The following is a 15,132-nucleotide window of genomic DNA, read 5'->3' as shown; positions in this document are numbered from 1 at the left end:
TAACAACATCTTCTCTATTCTACTGTACCTTTTGGAGTTCAAACGGTTGTATTTCAGTACCACACTTTACCTTATGGATGAATCACAATGCCATTGTTTTTGACTGTTTGGTGTGGCTTGCCAAAATCATTCATGGTTACATACATGGATGAATTTAAAGGTTTTAATAAAAACAATAACTGATGTACTTTCATGTTAAGCTAAAAGAGAGTTGGTGATAAAAGAAAATTAGGTGAACACTTTTCATCTGTGCCTGAGAGAAATAATAACGCCTTCCCCTCCTACAGTGTCTCTAATAATTTAGCATGCTCACGCTTTTGTGTTTAAACATCTAGTACTTGCTGTTATTGCCTTTACAAACACCAAAGTCATGCTGGCAGTCACATAGTTGAGATGAAAATACAGAATATTCAAGTTGACGTTTTATGTTGAAGGTACTTTTGATGTGCTCTGTCTCTGTCTCTGTCTCTGTATTTGATGGTGCTGAGAGTTTTTTATTGCTTCCTGTAACATTTCAGTGTGTTTTAATGTTTGGCTTAGATCAATGCCAAATAAAATAAAAAGTCCCAATGTATTGATGCACCGTTTAATGCTGTTACATTTGCTGAAATTAATGTAGCTGCACATTTTGATAACATGATGCAGGGCAGAGACAGTAAATGAAATATTTCAATCATGAGAGGCCAGTCAGTAAGATATAACAAGCGTCTTTATTTAGCGAATGGCAAGCATGGCAACTACTTTGGTGTATGACTCCCTTGCCAGGTGGCGCTCCTCTTGAGGTGAGAGGAGGGCATCTGAATTGGCTAGGATAGAGAATCCAGATAGTGCAGTGTGCTCTATCTGTAGTGTGTTTTTTTTAATGCCAAGTTGTTAATGGTGTTTTCTATAAACAGAATAAACTCTGAAAAATCTTTTTCTGGGTACAGAGAGACTGTTATTAATGTTAAAATAGAACAATTAGAAGAGATAAATACATAAAAAAATAAGTTTTTTAAGGACAAGTAGGATAATCATTTTTGTATGTGTGGGTGTGGATTACGATAAAAAATAAATTATGCTACACACCCTTGCCTTGTTATAATCATGTTGTATGTTTAAGGAATACAACAAGAATGAGTGTAGCTATGATGCTACGCTCATTCTCAGTAGCCTACACTAGGCCTACTTATGCAAAATACATGATAAATGTATAAAATATGGATGAAACCAATTGAGTGGGGCTATTCTCAGAGGGATCCCCCCCTACCACATCTAACTTATAATAAACACAGTAAGAACACTTGGGTAGAATGCCCAGGCTGTAGCCTAGTCAACTTGTAATTTATGAAGCATTTTTTATTAATCTTGTATTGGGAATGCAAAGATGCATACAAACAAGTGAGTAAAATAATTTTCCATTGTCATTGTAAAGGAATATATCAAGCACATTTCTTCCACCACAATTTCCTTTGCAGTAGCAAAACAACACACACACCAAAGACATGACACACTGCCAGGGAACAATATCATACTTAAAGGGATACGCCAACTTTTTGGTAGTTTCACCCATCTTGTTGTGAGTACCCGAGTCACAACATGTACATAGAGCTTTTTGGCGCTGTTAGAAATGTGTGTTTTTGGTGAACCAATTCATTGGCAATACTAACTAACTGGATGACTGTAGCTCACTGTATACTGCACACCACAGAGAGTGACTATAAAGGCATTGTGTATCTTGGTTATCTATGGGCGATATGGCAAGATGCTATTCTGCTTCCTTTACAACAGCGCATGCAGTCATGTTGCAGTGGAACAAACTATTAGGTTTTGGTTCTTATCAATGTAAGCTCTTTGGCACAAATGGTGGCGTGAGTTGTAACAGCATGTGCGCATGTACGTTTTCATAGAATACCAACTGTGAAACAGGTAGGAAAAACAGACTTAAGGGGGGCTTTAAGTAAAAGTCAAATTAGGCTACTGATTTTAAAACCTACTCAAAAAGGTACAAGAGTCAAAAAAAGCAGTTAATTACAGTAACTAGAGTAAATGGAATTAGTTACTTTCCACTTTTGAAAATACTGTAGGCTACCCTGTCTTTGTTTTTTGTTCTTTCAAATCAATAGTGCAGCAGATAATTGCATATATCAAAAGAATCGTTCAAATTGTGAAAGAAGCATGAAATTTGGCACAAATACTCTTAAAGGTCCACTCTTTTGAAAAAGTGGTCTGGCCATGCAAAAATTTAAAATGGCCGCCATTTTTCAAGATGGCTTCTAGGTGTTGTACCAATAAGTCCTATATCGGCATCACGGCATGTAATTATCATATAATCAATTCATTTTGGTCTAAACTATGTTTATGAGTCTCACATTTCATTACTTTTATGTTTAATGTTTAATGTTATAGCAAATATGGCGTGATGTCCTGAGTACCTCTGAAACCAGTCTGGAGGGTCTGGACAAATGTTTCCATGAGGAAGCCAATAGCCGGATATTTGTCCATGCCAGACATGCCACAGAGGAAGGAAGCAAAACCATTATGGTCAAAGCCAATGACACTGATATTCTTGTCATTGCACTCAGCCTCTTCCCATCCCTTCATGATCTTGGTCTCCAGCAGCTGTGGCTTACATTTGGGCATGGGCAGAGCCTAAGGTGGATTGGTGTACATGACATGTACCGCAGTATTGGACCAGAAAAGACGAAAGGCATATTGTTCTTTCATGCCTTCACAGGTTGTGACACCGTATCAGCCTTTCGCAACAAAGGCAAAAAGACTGCCTGGCAAACCTGGGACATATGCCCAGAGGCTTCTCCCGTCTTCACAAAACTAGGTCAGTACCCTCCCATACTGAATGATTGTGACCTGGAGATCCTGAACAAGTTTGTGGTCCTGATGTATGATAGATCGAGCACAGCTGTCAGTGTGGATGAAGCTAGATTTGACATGTTTGCCCGAAAGCAGAGGCCGTACGAAGCAATTCCTCCAACAAGAGCAGCTCTGCTTCAACACACTAAACGTGCTGCATATCAGGCAGGCTGCATATGGGGTCAGTCAACCCAGTGTCAGCCAGAAGCAGAGAGTCCTGCTGACTGGGGATGGGAGAAGGATGGTGAAGAATGGCGGGTCTACTGGACAGCCAATTCACCACTTGCAGAGAGTTGTCAACAACTCACCAAGTGTGGCTGCAAGTCAGGGTGCCGTGGAAGGTGCAAATGCTTTAGATTAGGTTTCAATTGCACAGCACTGTGCAGTTGCAAATGTGAGTAGGAACTCCATAGCCTATATTGAACAGTGAAGCACATTTTCTGTGTAGTTGTTTTGAATCTTTTTACGGTATTTACTAGTGAGAGAATTTTCAGTTGATAAGTTACTTTGTGATGTTAGCACCTGTGCCTTTTACTCTAAGATTAATATTTTCTGTTTGTAATTATTCAGTGGCTGCAGTGATGCTGTTGCCTCCAGATATAGCCACATTCAGTAGTAGGCTACTAGGCTAGTTGTTCAATTATTATTTCTGGAGTGTTATCCGTTCAGCACCATAGTTATGCTACTAGTCATGTTTTTCATTTCCCCATCCCTTTGTATTTATTTGTTAAATGTAATAGTGTTTAGTATTTATGGGGGAAAACAAAAAAACAAAAAACACAAAAAAAACACAAAAAAACAAATACATAACAAAAAAAAACTCCCTTGTGACTGTTAACCTTGTCGTGGTAAGGGAGCTTGTGTACCTCACTGAACCCTGAGTGCTATGCCGGTGGGAGGCGACTCCTGGCAGGTTTTACCAACCGGACAGGTCGAGGGCGAGAGGTCAGACCAAACACAGTCAAAAAACCTCTCCTAACCATGGAGCCTTTTTAGAAAAAATGGTCTATGACCACTGCGGACAACTGGTGGAAATGGCAGCTAGAGCCAATCACCTACCCTGTTCTCATGATATGTTATCATTGGTTTCTGCATAATCTAAAACATAAAATAACACAGAATCCTCGTAAATTGGACAACCCAATCAAATTATATGAGAATGTTTTCGATTTACAATCCAGATGGCAGCCATCTTGGAAAATGGTCACCATGGTGGAATTCCAGGTTGGCATGGCTTCTGCATGGTCTAACACATGAGAGACAACACCAAAACCTCCTTAATCTGAAAACTCAATCAATTTCTATGGGAAAACGTAATTTAAGGAGCTAGGTGGCGGCCATCTTGAAAATAGGCGCCACCTTGAATTTTTGCGTGGCCAGACCACTTTTTCAAAAGAGTGGACCTTTAAGAGTATTTGTGCCAAATTTTACGCTTCTTTCACAATTTGAACGATTCTTTCAGTTATCTGCTGCACTATACAACCCTTGATCTTTACAAAAGAATGGGTTTTCCTTTATGAGAAATTTGATCAACATTGAACTAGCGGCTTCCCCGTTCTTCCTTACTGTGTCGATGACAAAAGTAGCCTTTTCTCGTCGTCTCTGTTGCATCTCAGCTGCTGACTCCCTCTCACCCTCACTTATCACCCCGTTCTGAAAAAGCTTGTCCACCAGACTGTTAAGCACAGGTTCTGATATCTTGTCGATGAAGCTGTTCCGTATGTTGAACAGCCTCTCTGAAGGGAGACTCTGACCACTCTGAGCTGGCTGGAAGTTGTGGACTGGTAATCTCCCTTGTTTCTCTATGGGACAGATGATCACAGTAAGAGGAGGGGGGGGGGGGGTACTGATTAGAAATGTAGACATTGATCACATCATAGGAATGAAAACGAGAGACTGCATGATATTTCTTGGACTGTAGACATACTTTCCCTCATGTTGCCACAAGGCTAATCACATGTCAGTTCCCTCTAATTGATCAGAAAAATAGGTACAGGGACACCCCACAGTAGCAGGCTGGATTTTATGACAGGTCTAGCTAGGCCTATATGTCCATCCCAAGAAAATGATAATTTCCAGGCAGGAGTGGTCAAATTATAAATAATTTCAAATAAAAAAACACTGCAACTGCTACAACAATTGATCTGCAGTGTTCAATATTCATAAAAAAGAAATCCACTCACCGGCGCCGGAATCAGGTGCAGTTAGGCCCAATTCAATGGCTTTGGCTGCAGAAATACAGACAGAGAAATGTTGAATAGCGCTGAAATAATTTGATGACAGACTTCTTACTTCTACAGTATAACCTCATCAGGAACATCTACTTCATTCTCTATCCCAGAGGACTGACCAAGATTTAAAATTCAAATTGGTTCTCATATTGATAGAAGTAGCCTTGAGGACCACAGAGAGAGAAAGAGGGGGTGGGGAGCAGAGAGAGGGAGTTTTAGGGGCCCTTTACACGAGGACAGTCTCTGGAAGAAACGACACAATAGCGTTTCCTTCACACCTTTTCCTTCACACCTTCTCCCCGTTTACATGAGCGCTGTTGAATTTTTAAAACGCCGTAATGTACCGTAAATTCCGGACTATAAGACGCACCGGTCTATAAGCCGCACCTTCAAAGGTGACTATTTTTTTCTTCTATAAGCCGCACCGGACTATAAGCCGCGGGTGTTTTGATGTTTAATTACCATATGAAAGGCTTCGTGCACAGAGGGGATTGTCGGGAAATAGATGGCTGTTTGGGGAAGCTCCCATTTATTAACATTTCAACAAAACAAAAGTCAGGTCACTAATCCCCAGACAAAATCACACATTGTGGTATTTTTTGTTTTTTTTACAGTGCACACAGTGTCCGCGGTGTGGTGAAAAGAGGGCAAGAGAGGAAATTAAAACAGAAGTGGATTTATAGTTAGAAAGAGTGCTAAAGAAGAGAGAATTCCGTTTTTTATTTTTTTATTTTAGTTACTCACAGTACTATTGACCAGTCCAACTCAAAAGATATTCGGCAGTTTCACTTTGAGCTCTTGTTCCGCCGCTGTCCATCAATGGTTATGACGAGTCTCGCTGGGTACAGTACGCCAAAGCGATATCCATTGACTCGATGATGCTGTTGTATGTTGCGCGTTTCTGTTGCACCAACGCGGACGGTGAGGGGCTTCTTCCCCGCAGCCTGGAGGATGAGTTGACGGTCGGGCCAGCGGAGTAGGCAGATGAAGATGGCCCTCGGTGGCAGGCCGGGGTCTGGACGTGGCCGAGGCGCCCGGTGTGCGGGAGAAAGGAGGAGGAGGAGAAACCGCCACCTCCACAGCCAGCCACCTCACACACCCCAACTGTTTAATAGTGCCCGGCTCGCATGCCTCTCGGTCGGCTGGCCGGACAATATGCACCCCGCTGCAGCAGGCAGCAGCAGCTTCGGGAGGTTTTCTCACTGTGTTCGGGACTTCGGCTCTAACTCGGCCAGATGGCTGGACACGAGTGAAACTCTTCACGGTTGCATTATTTTCTTTAGTGAGTGAGTGGATGGACTTCTGCACGTTTTCAAACTTGTTTTCAAGCTGCTCAAAACCTCTGAGCGATGTCGGACTTAATCGATAGTGTTTCACGGAGTAAAAGTTTAGCCCAAGCGGTGTATCTCCAGCCTCCAGCAGGTGAGTCATTTCCTCATTCATGGCGTGATTGCTTCGTCTTTTTCTTTCTGCTTACCTGTGTTGTGTTATGTTATGTTATGTTATGTTGTTAAAAGAGGGCAAGAGAGGAAATTAAAACAGAAGTGGATTTATAGTTAGAAAGAGTGCTAAAAAAGAGAGATTTTTTTTCCATAGATAAGACGCACCGTTATATAAGCCGCAGGGGGCAAAAAAGGCCAAAAAACGGGAAAAAAGCCGCGGCTTATAGTCCGGAATTTACGGTACATGCCAGGTCGCTAGGTGGCATTGTGATGGTCATTGTGATGGTTGCTCGTCACTCCACGGACACTTCTACATGACGTCATTTCGTAATCGTCTTTCTGGGTTTTAGACACGGAAGTAGATTACGGCTACCGTAGTAATTTTTAGACTTGCCAAAAAGCTGTTTTCAATCTAAAAAAAACAAACTGTTTTAAAGTTGTAATATTCTTCGGGTGAGAACGTTACATAGATGTGACCAGTTTATCAGAATAAGCCTATTTGGAAATCTTTAACGAGCAGCGAGGATCGGGAGCGCTGGCTGTGCTGACACTGTCTACTGTGTAGGCTGCAGTGAGAAAACACTGTCGATGTGCTTGCCTAACGTTAAATGCCGACCGGGTACAGCCATCGGCTCCTCGCAGCAGCAGTAACACTCGTTATGAACATGTAACTGAAGTCGGCCGCAGTGTAGCTTAATTCTGAATGTTGCCAAGCGTGTGTCGCGTGTGCAGGCACGTCAGAGTTTCTGGGAAGACTATCGTTTCTAACCGATTACATGGAGCGCTCAGCGGGAAGCGTCACCAACAATTCCACCCTAGAGGGTGGTTTCAAAATGTGTCGTTTCCTAAGCGCGAATTCGCCGTCGCCGTCTTAGCGGGGGGCACTAACGATAAAATAATTCCCCGTTTCCATAGGAAACCGTCCTCGTGTAAAGTGCCCCTTGGTTTTAGGTCAGAGTAGAAGAGTACTCCATGAACCTATGTACGATTCGGAAATCGATTATATCGCAACGGTGCGGTCTTGCAAAAAACCGCGAAATAAGTTTTGTGCAGGACAGTCCACACACGCTGTGTGATGTGGTTTGGTGAAGATTGGACAAATTTTGAAGGAGAAATAGCGGGGGGAAAACGCATTTGTAGAAAATGGAGGAAACTCTAGTTAGACGGAGATGGGGAGGGCCTCTATCAGCAGATGTGGAATAACCCAAGGAATTCAGGGAAAAAATAATTTTGATTGTAGATGCTAGGGCTCAAAAGTTATGGACCAAAACGTAAAGAGGGCTGTTATAGCGCCACCTAGTGGTCCACTAATGTAATTTTTCCGCCCATAGGGTGACTCTGTGAACCTACCTACCAAGTTGGGTAGCGGCAGGTCTTGGTTTCTGAGTGGGACCATTACAAAGGAAGGAAGTAATGTGCAGACTTGCTGCAGCTGCTCCGCTCCGTTTTGCACTCTTTTGTTAAAGTCTCTGGAAACCAAAATCCACAAAAACGTTCTAACTATGTTATTTAGGGTCTTATGTTAGTAATTGTGTGCCTCCGAAATTATTATACATTACTTTTAAATAATAATAAAATATTTCTGGTTTCCAGGGACTTTAAGTATATTTTTATCCATCGCTCTTTTCCCCCCAGTTATAACGTGTGTGTTAATAAATAAGTATGGTGCCTTCTGAAACCATGCGGTTTAGAGGAGTTTTGACCGTCTTTCTGGCAGGATCTGAGGAGGGCCAAGACCCCTGTTTCCATCCAGGGGTTCAGTGTGGACATAGTGGAGGACTACAAGTACCTTGGAGTGTACATAGACAATAAACTGGACTGGCCTAAGAACACAGATGCCTTCTACAAGAAAGGGCAAAGCCGTCTCTACTTTCTGAGACGGCTGAGGTCTTTCAACATCCGCCGGACAATTTTAAACCTGTGTTTTAGGTGCGGTAGCCTATTGATGAGGGCACAATGTTACATTGCACATGGCAGTGTGTTAAAGTCACAACATGTTGGTGTGATTTATGTGACACTCTAACAAAAATTATGAACACATCAATTCCATTCGACCCAGAGCTCTGTCTCTTGGGAAATGTATCAAACTTGAAGTTGAGTCAAAGTACCAAAAAATGCATCGATATAGCCCTTGCTGTTTCCAGAAAGTGTATTGCCCTAACTTGGAAATCGGATTCCCCTCTATATCAAAATGGATAACAGAGATGAGTAATTGTATTCCTTTAGAGAAAACCATGCATGTTCTGAAAAACAGATTTGATGTAAGTATTTGGCAACCTTTTATTGAGTACATGAAAATATTACCCCTACCAACTGTGAACTTGCTATGACTCCTGAACTGATTCCACTATCCTCAATAACATCTAAAAAACTTGGTTGAGATATCTCATTGTACTTCATGAAATCTTTTTTTCTTTCTTTTTTCTTTTTCTTCTATTATTTTCCATTAATGTTTTTTCTTTCTTGTCTTTAATGGGAATGAGTTGCATTATGTGTTGTTTCTTGTCTACATCGAAACCTTCCAATTAGCTTATGCATAGGTCTTGGCTAACGCCCAGCGACATAATGCTGCCTTGAGACGTGGGTGTTTGCAGTGGAAAACTCCCACCGCCCACCATCAAAGCATTCCAGAGCACAAAGGCAAAAAGCATCCAAGAAACATGGCGGACCGCGACAAACTTTTTTTTGTTTGGCAAATAGCAGGACAGCTTAAAGTGTAACTTACCCCCAAACATTTTTTTTCATCTTTTAACCAATATATGGCTTTTGGGCTGGTGAAGGATTCTGGTCAAAATCTCCACATTTGAGACCAATCTGTTAGAATTGTACAAACTCGCCCTCGATGGGTTCAAACCTGCTTTTTTTTGTGCCCTCAAATGAATGGCCTATTTGGTACATTGTTACTTCACGGTGGTATTTGCGTGTGCCCTTTCCCACTCATGAGATTTTTTTTTCCCCCATGCGATTATTAATGTAGTGTAAGCTATTGTTTTGAAGGTTTTATTTTGATGTCCGGAAACGGAAGTGAACAGTGTGTTCACTCTCTCTATCGCTCTCGCCCCTGACCAAGTAAAGAAGTGGCAGCAGCTCCCAACAACAAGCGGTCTCTGACTCCTTATTTCATCATATAAACTATATATAAAGAACCCAAAACGCTCAGTTACTTTGGTGGCAGCGGTGGTCGAAGGTGAGGTTAGCGGTGGTCGTCTCTGACCCGCAGTTTTCATTTATTTGAACGTGTTGGACCGTGGTGAGCACTGTTTGGTTAGCTTAGCTGTGCAGTGGCTAGAGTTAACTGGCTAAACAGCGCACGTGGAGTAAGCTAGCAGTTGCTGCTCAGGCTAGCCGTGGTGGAGTTTCCCTCCCCAGCGTGGAGAGCTATGGGGAAGAGCATTGGAGAATGATGGAGGAGCAGGCGACGGCGCAGCGGTCGGCGAGGCAGCGCTGTCCGGTGGAGATGAGGGAGCTGGTCGGTGAAGGAGCACGGGTGCAGACCCTGGAGGAGCGCGTGGATGGACGTCCTCTGGAGCTGCGTGCCGGAGAGCTGGTGTCCTGGGAGTTCAGCTGGGTCGCCATGGACTGATATGAGGGTGGACGTGCCCTAAGTTCTGAACTGTTCTGGGAGTGTTATGTTGTTTTGCCATGTTGTTTGACTTGTGTTTTGTTTTATTTTTCTGTAATGAGCATGTTTCACTGTGAGATGGTAAAGAGACTTTGTGTGGATTTCTGTCTGGAGTCATAGGGACACTGCACATGCCTGGTGGTTCTTCAAATTGAAGCAGCGTCCGATCACCTCTTCATACTCCCTCGGCTCGCGGTAGTACGAGGTCGTAGGATGGGGAGTCGCTGGATGAGGAGCCGCTGCTCACTGGAGACACTGGGACTGTTGGTGTTGCGGGCATCAGCGGGGAGCCACAACGGAGTGTGTCATTCTGAGGACTGTGACTCTGATGTTTTTTTCTGTCTCGCTGTAGTCGCACCTAACCTGACGCTGCCAGATGGATGGTATAGCTCCACATACGTTTCACTAAACCAGTCGATCTGGGAATGCAGTAACCAGACCCGCTGACGGAGGCGGGCACTTTTTCCAAGCTACTTGGCAGGTGATTGGATGACCCATCTGTCTATCACCGCTGGTGGGTGTTAACTTCAACCAATCAGATCGCCAAAGGTGCCTGTGCCTGATCTCCGTGGCATTCATTGATTGAGTCCTCACGGTCGTAAAGTCACCTTCGAAGCATTTAGTTAGATTATAACGAACTAGTTGTGTGGCTTAGCCTTCCCAAATGTTGAGGGTCATTTTTTAGAATTTAATACATAGAATTGGGAACGTTACATTCAATTTCATTCAGACTGCCTGTCACTTCCGCGGCGGCAGCCATGTTGACGAGTGAAAAGAACTACAAAGACCATGTACCCACTACTTGCCCAGACGAGCCTGAGCCCGACTACGGCTGCCGCTGATTCGTCGGCCGGCATGGTTCGACCAATCATCTTAACTGCCTGTGCATGACAAGATGGATACGTCGAGAGAATCTCTTTTGATCTCGTGAGGTTATCCATCTTGCAAGCAAGGTTAAGTCGCACCCTGTATAGTGTGTAAAGTCTGCTATCGTTCTCAGTTGCATCTGTAGATCAGCTGAATAGTGTGTCATACTGTACTGAGACTGTGTGGTTATGGTTGTGCAATAGAGCGGAAGAGGACAGCAGCAGTCTGCCTCAATTTAAGTACATCGGTGCCCTGGAGCCACTTCTACCGTGTTTTTCCTCTCGCTGTCATGAGCATAATTATTTCCTGTCTGTCTTTTCACTTTGTATGTCCTGTAGCACTGTATGCCTTAGCATTGGCTGAGGTCCACTACCGTGGATGGTCCTTGTTAAGTGTATGGTGTGGTTGTGCATTGTGGGAGGCATGTGGAAGTTTGTTTGTTGATGTGTATATATGTTGTACTGTATTTTATTTGAAACGGGGACGTTTCTTTTTGGAGGAGGGGAGGTATGTAAGCTATTACTTTGCTATTATTATTTGTCCAGAAACGGAAGTGAACAGTGTGTTCACTCTCTCTATCGCTCTCGCCCCTGACCAAGTAAAGAAGTGGCAGCAGCTCCCAACAACAAGCGGTCTCTGACTCATTATTTCATCATATAAACTATATATAAAGAACCCAAAACGCTCGGTTACAGTAGTTATGACGCCTACATTAAAAGTTTCTAGCTCAACTCAACTCGAGCTTTTGAACTGAAATCCATTTTTTAAGACCATTAATGCATGACTCAATTATAGCTAATTCTATTAGCTATACAATTGATATTATATAGATTGATATAGGCTATGCGTGCAAACAGGCTTCTGCTTTACATCATTTAATGATTCAGAGCGCTACATTCCTCTGCTAAACTCACCGAGTTCCGTTGCCTGCACGTTGCAGTTAATCTGTTTCAGTATCTTGTAAGACACGTCAATGGCTCCCTGCCCCTCGAAGGTATCGAACAAAACCTTTGCGATGTCGGCCGGTTCTTTTCCCTCCACCTGGTTGAGTTTGACCCTCGGCTCTTCCTCGAGCTCCGTCAGCACGGTGATGAAGCCATTCAGCTGTACCTGCGTCAGGTCCGCCAGCATGTCCCGTAAAGCTTTCTTAATATTGGGGGCCATTTCTAATCAATATGATCTCTCGTTAGAAATAGGCCGAAATTGTCGTCCTGTATTGCAACAGTTTTACCGTATTCTCTGCCAACTACCTAACCGTGAAAGAAGTGAAACGCACCCAGCAGCATCTGTTTCCTATAGTTATGGGCGGATCCAGGCCCCTCCCCCTCCAACTAGGGCCAACTTCTTGAAATGGAAATAAGGAATTGGGGGCAGTAAAATAAGATCATTGCTGAATGAGTGCACTCTCATTCTCATAGGCACACTAGTTCACACAAGTTTCCCCATATCTTTATCCAGAATAAGCTGCTCTGCCCTCTGTTTCCACAACATCAGCTGCAACTGCGTACCCACGTGAGAGTGTACGAGCACACACGCACGCACGCACACGCGCACACACACACACACACACACACACACACACACACACACACACACACACACACACACACACACACACACACACACACACACACACACACACACACACACACACACACACACACACACACACACACACACACACACACAAGATAAGCCAAAAGAGGAATTGAGGCAGAACGTGACACCAGAGGAACAGGCGGGCTTTGCTTCCTCTTGTGCTGTGTTGAAACATGCGTGACATCTATCTGCTCTTTTGAAACTTTCCAACTGCCTCCGAAGTTCTTGCATCCAAAGACGATGTAACATTTCCTCAAAACTGATGCAACTATAATGTCCTATAAGCCAAAAGCCAGTTTGCTTCTTTCTGGGATGCACAGTGACAATCTTTTTCCAGTGGTAAAAAAAAGCATTTTAGCAAAGCAGGTTGTTCTGTTGTATAATAGGGTACCGCAGGGATGACGAATTTTTGTAGGATTAACCAGAAATCACTGCCATTTTGGTTTGTCAGTGGAAAAGTCTATCGGGGTTTAGAATGGGGATTTCACTTAAATGCATCAAATAAGGTCTGTGGTTGACACACGTTTATGGGAGCGCAAATTTGGGTTCAGCAGGATAATCTTCACAAACGTTAATCACTTTTATGATTTTTTTGCCGTTAAAGTCATAAAAGTGATTAAGGTTTGTGAAGATTATCCTTCTGAACCCAAATTGACGCTCCCATAAACTTTTGTTAACCACAGACCTTATTTGATGCATTTAAGTGAAATCCCTGTTCTAAAACCCCATTCACTTTTCCCCTGGCACATCCATGTGTTTGTAGGCTACTTCGGGTACATGACTGCATTGCTGTGTGACTGCGGAAAATATAGTCGGCAGATGCAAAGTGGCATAACTCCAAATGACAGCGATATTCTCCTCTAACCTTCACCTTTCCAGCCTAGCCCTGCTTGTCACTCTCCTCTCCTGTCACTCTGCTCTCCCCAGGGTGATGGAGTACTCGTCGTGGTTTTCCTAGTCACATGCCTCCCCGCTGAAGCATTAGGAAAATATGCCATCTAGCTATTTTCCAGCGAGGACACCCAAGGCAGGCAGGCACAACTCCCGTAACACGCTGGACCAGCTCTGACAGGGCCTGGATTCCACTGCCGGTGTTATGCCGAGAAATGCCCCCACGGCGCAAATGCCCCCCCTGCTCACGGGCGCGCGCAAAGTCTCCTCCTGGATTCGAACCACAAATCCTCGGTTTACGAGACAAATGCTCTACCAATGAGGCTAAAATCTATGAAGCCTCGCTTCCTTGTCTCACGTATATAACGAGTGAGAGCGAGCGGGGGGAGGAGGGGGGGTTGAGTAAATCTATGAAGCCTCGTTTCCTTGTCTCACGTATATAACGAGTGAGAGCGGGGGGGGGGGTGGTTTGAGTTGTGAGACACAGCTCCCAACGTAGGTCAACATAGGCTACTGTTTAAAGACTAATCTTACATAGGCTATAAGTACAGGGTATCCTACCAGATTTGGCCTAATTGCACAACAACACAACACTTGCCCTGTAACCTAAGTACAGATTTGGTACAAGTAGGCTTCTTACAGGGTAAATTCACATCATACCCTCTACTTAGCCTGTAAGTACAGAGAAATTACATGTTTTTGGAGTGTGTAACCCTTTGAAATTCTCAATGTCACTCACAAACAGCCATAAATATCAGCTGGTAACTGGGTTTCACCCTATAGTCTCTCAAAGGAAATTTAACAGGGGGGGCAATATTCGGCAGGGTGGTTTCTGCTGCTGCCGAGATATGCCCCCCCCCCCTGCTAAGGCCAGGTGAGTGTTGCCTCTATGAAATTCTGCTGATATGTATGGCTGTTTGTGAGTGACATTGAGAATTTCATAAGCCGTTTTCCCACATGCGCTTTGTACCGCTAAATGATCGGAACGTGGTCTAATGCCTTCATGTTCACCAGTTTTGAGCCAGTCAGAAGAGGGGTATGCGCTATAGCGGATACAAGTGAGAAACGGGTCCAGTCATTTTCCGCGACACCGGTCCTTCTCTCATCATGGGCGAGGTGTACACACGTTGCTTAACGTTCACTTCCAGCTTGCATCATCTAATCATTCGCGCACATCAAAGCAAACTACTTCCACATTTCGCTTCGTGCATTTCGTCGCTGTGCAATGAAAGCCACTTATCTCCAAATCGCCAACTTTTCAGGAAATGTAAAAAAAAAACGTGCTCTTAAAATACTGAACACCACGTTGTCATATTTGACACATGTCTTCATTGTAGACAGTTTATTGCTGAATGTGTCATTACATTATTAATATCTTAGGGTTAGGGTTAGGGTTATTAATGAATTATATTAATATCTTACCTGAATAAGCTCAAATGCTGTTACAGGATTATCACACCGAGTCTGGAGCACTTTCTGCTGGCCAGGCAGCAGCGTGTGGGAGCCTGCCTTTTAGAGCGCGAGCATGAGCCGCTGTGCTCCAGGCAGCGGGGAGGCGCGGGCGGAGCGCTTCACTCTGCCAAGCCGGGGAGAGTGGCTCTGTCATGGGTTGAGCAGTCCCGGAGTAACG

The 15,132-nt window shown here is 43.8% G+C and overlaps 1 protein-coding gene across 1 annotated transcript; it reads right to left on the bottom strand.

Annotated features, from left to right (window-relative positions):
• Positions 1 to 723: 723 nt before the first annotated feature.
• LOC310787311 (uncharacterized protein) lies at positions 724 to 12,263 on the bottom strand. Its single transcript, XM_083648697.1, has 3 exons — positions 11,927 to 12,263; positions 5,034 to 5,078; positions 724 to 4,652 (listed from the first exon to the last, which is right to left on the bottom strand). The coding sequence occupies exons 1-3, from the start codon at positions 12,174 to 12,176 to the stop codon at positions 4,309 to 4,311; spliced, it is 639 nt and encodes a 212-aa protein (XP_083504823.1). The 5' UTR covers positions 12,177 to 12,263; the 3' UTR covers positions 724 to 4,308.
• Between the last annotated feature and the right edge of the window lie 2,869 nt (positions 12,264 to 15,132).

The sequence above is a fragment of the Poromitra crassiceps genome (genome assembly GCF_964638095.1).
Source record: "Poromitra crassiceps genome assembly, chromosome: 13".
Classification (NCBI taxonomy): Eukaryota; Metazoa; Chordata; class Actinopteri; order Beryciformes; family Melamphaidae; genus Poromitra; species Poromitra crassiceps.
This window is presented reverse-complemented; position numbering and strand designations above follow the sequence as displayed.

Coding starts and splice junctions, on each gene's coding strand:
- LOC310787311 (XM_083648697.1), bottom strand. CDS start 12,176: ATGGCCCCCAATATTAAGAAAGCTTTACGGGACATGCTGGCGGACCTG. Junction 5,079..11,926: donor CGTGCAGGCAACGGAACTCG/GTGAGTTTAGCA, acceptor GTATTTCTGCAG/CCAAAGCCATTGAATTGGGC. Junction 4,653..5,033: donor TGCACCTGATTCCGGCGCCG/GTGAGTGGATTT, acceptor TCTGTCCCATAG/AGAAACAAGGGAGATTACCA.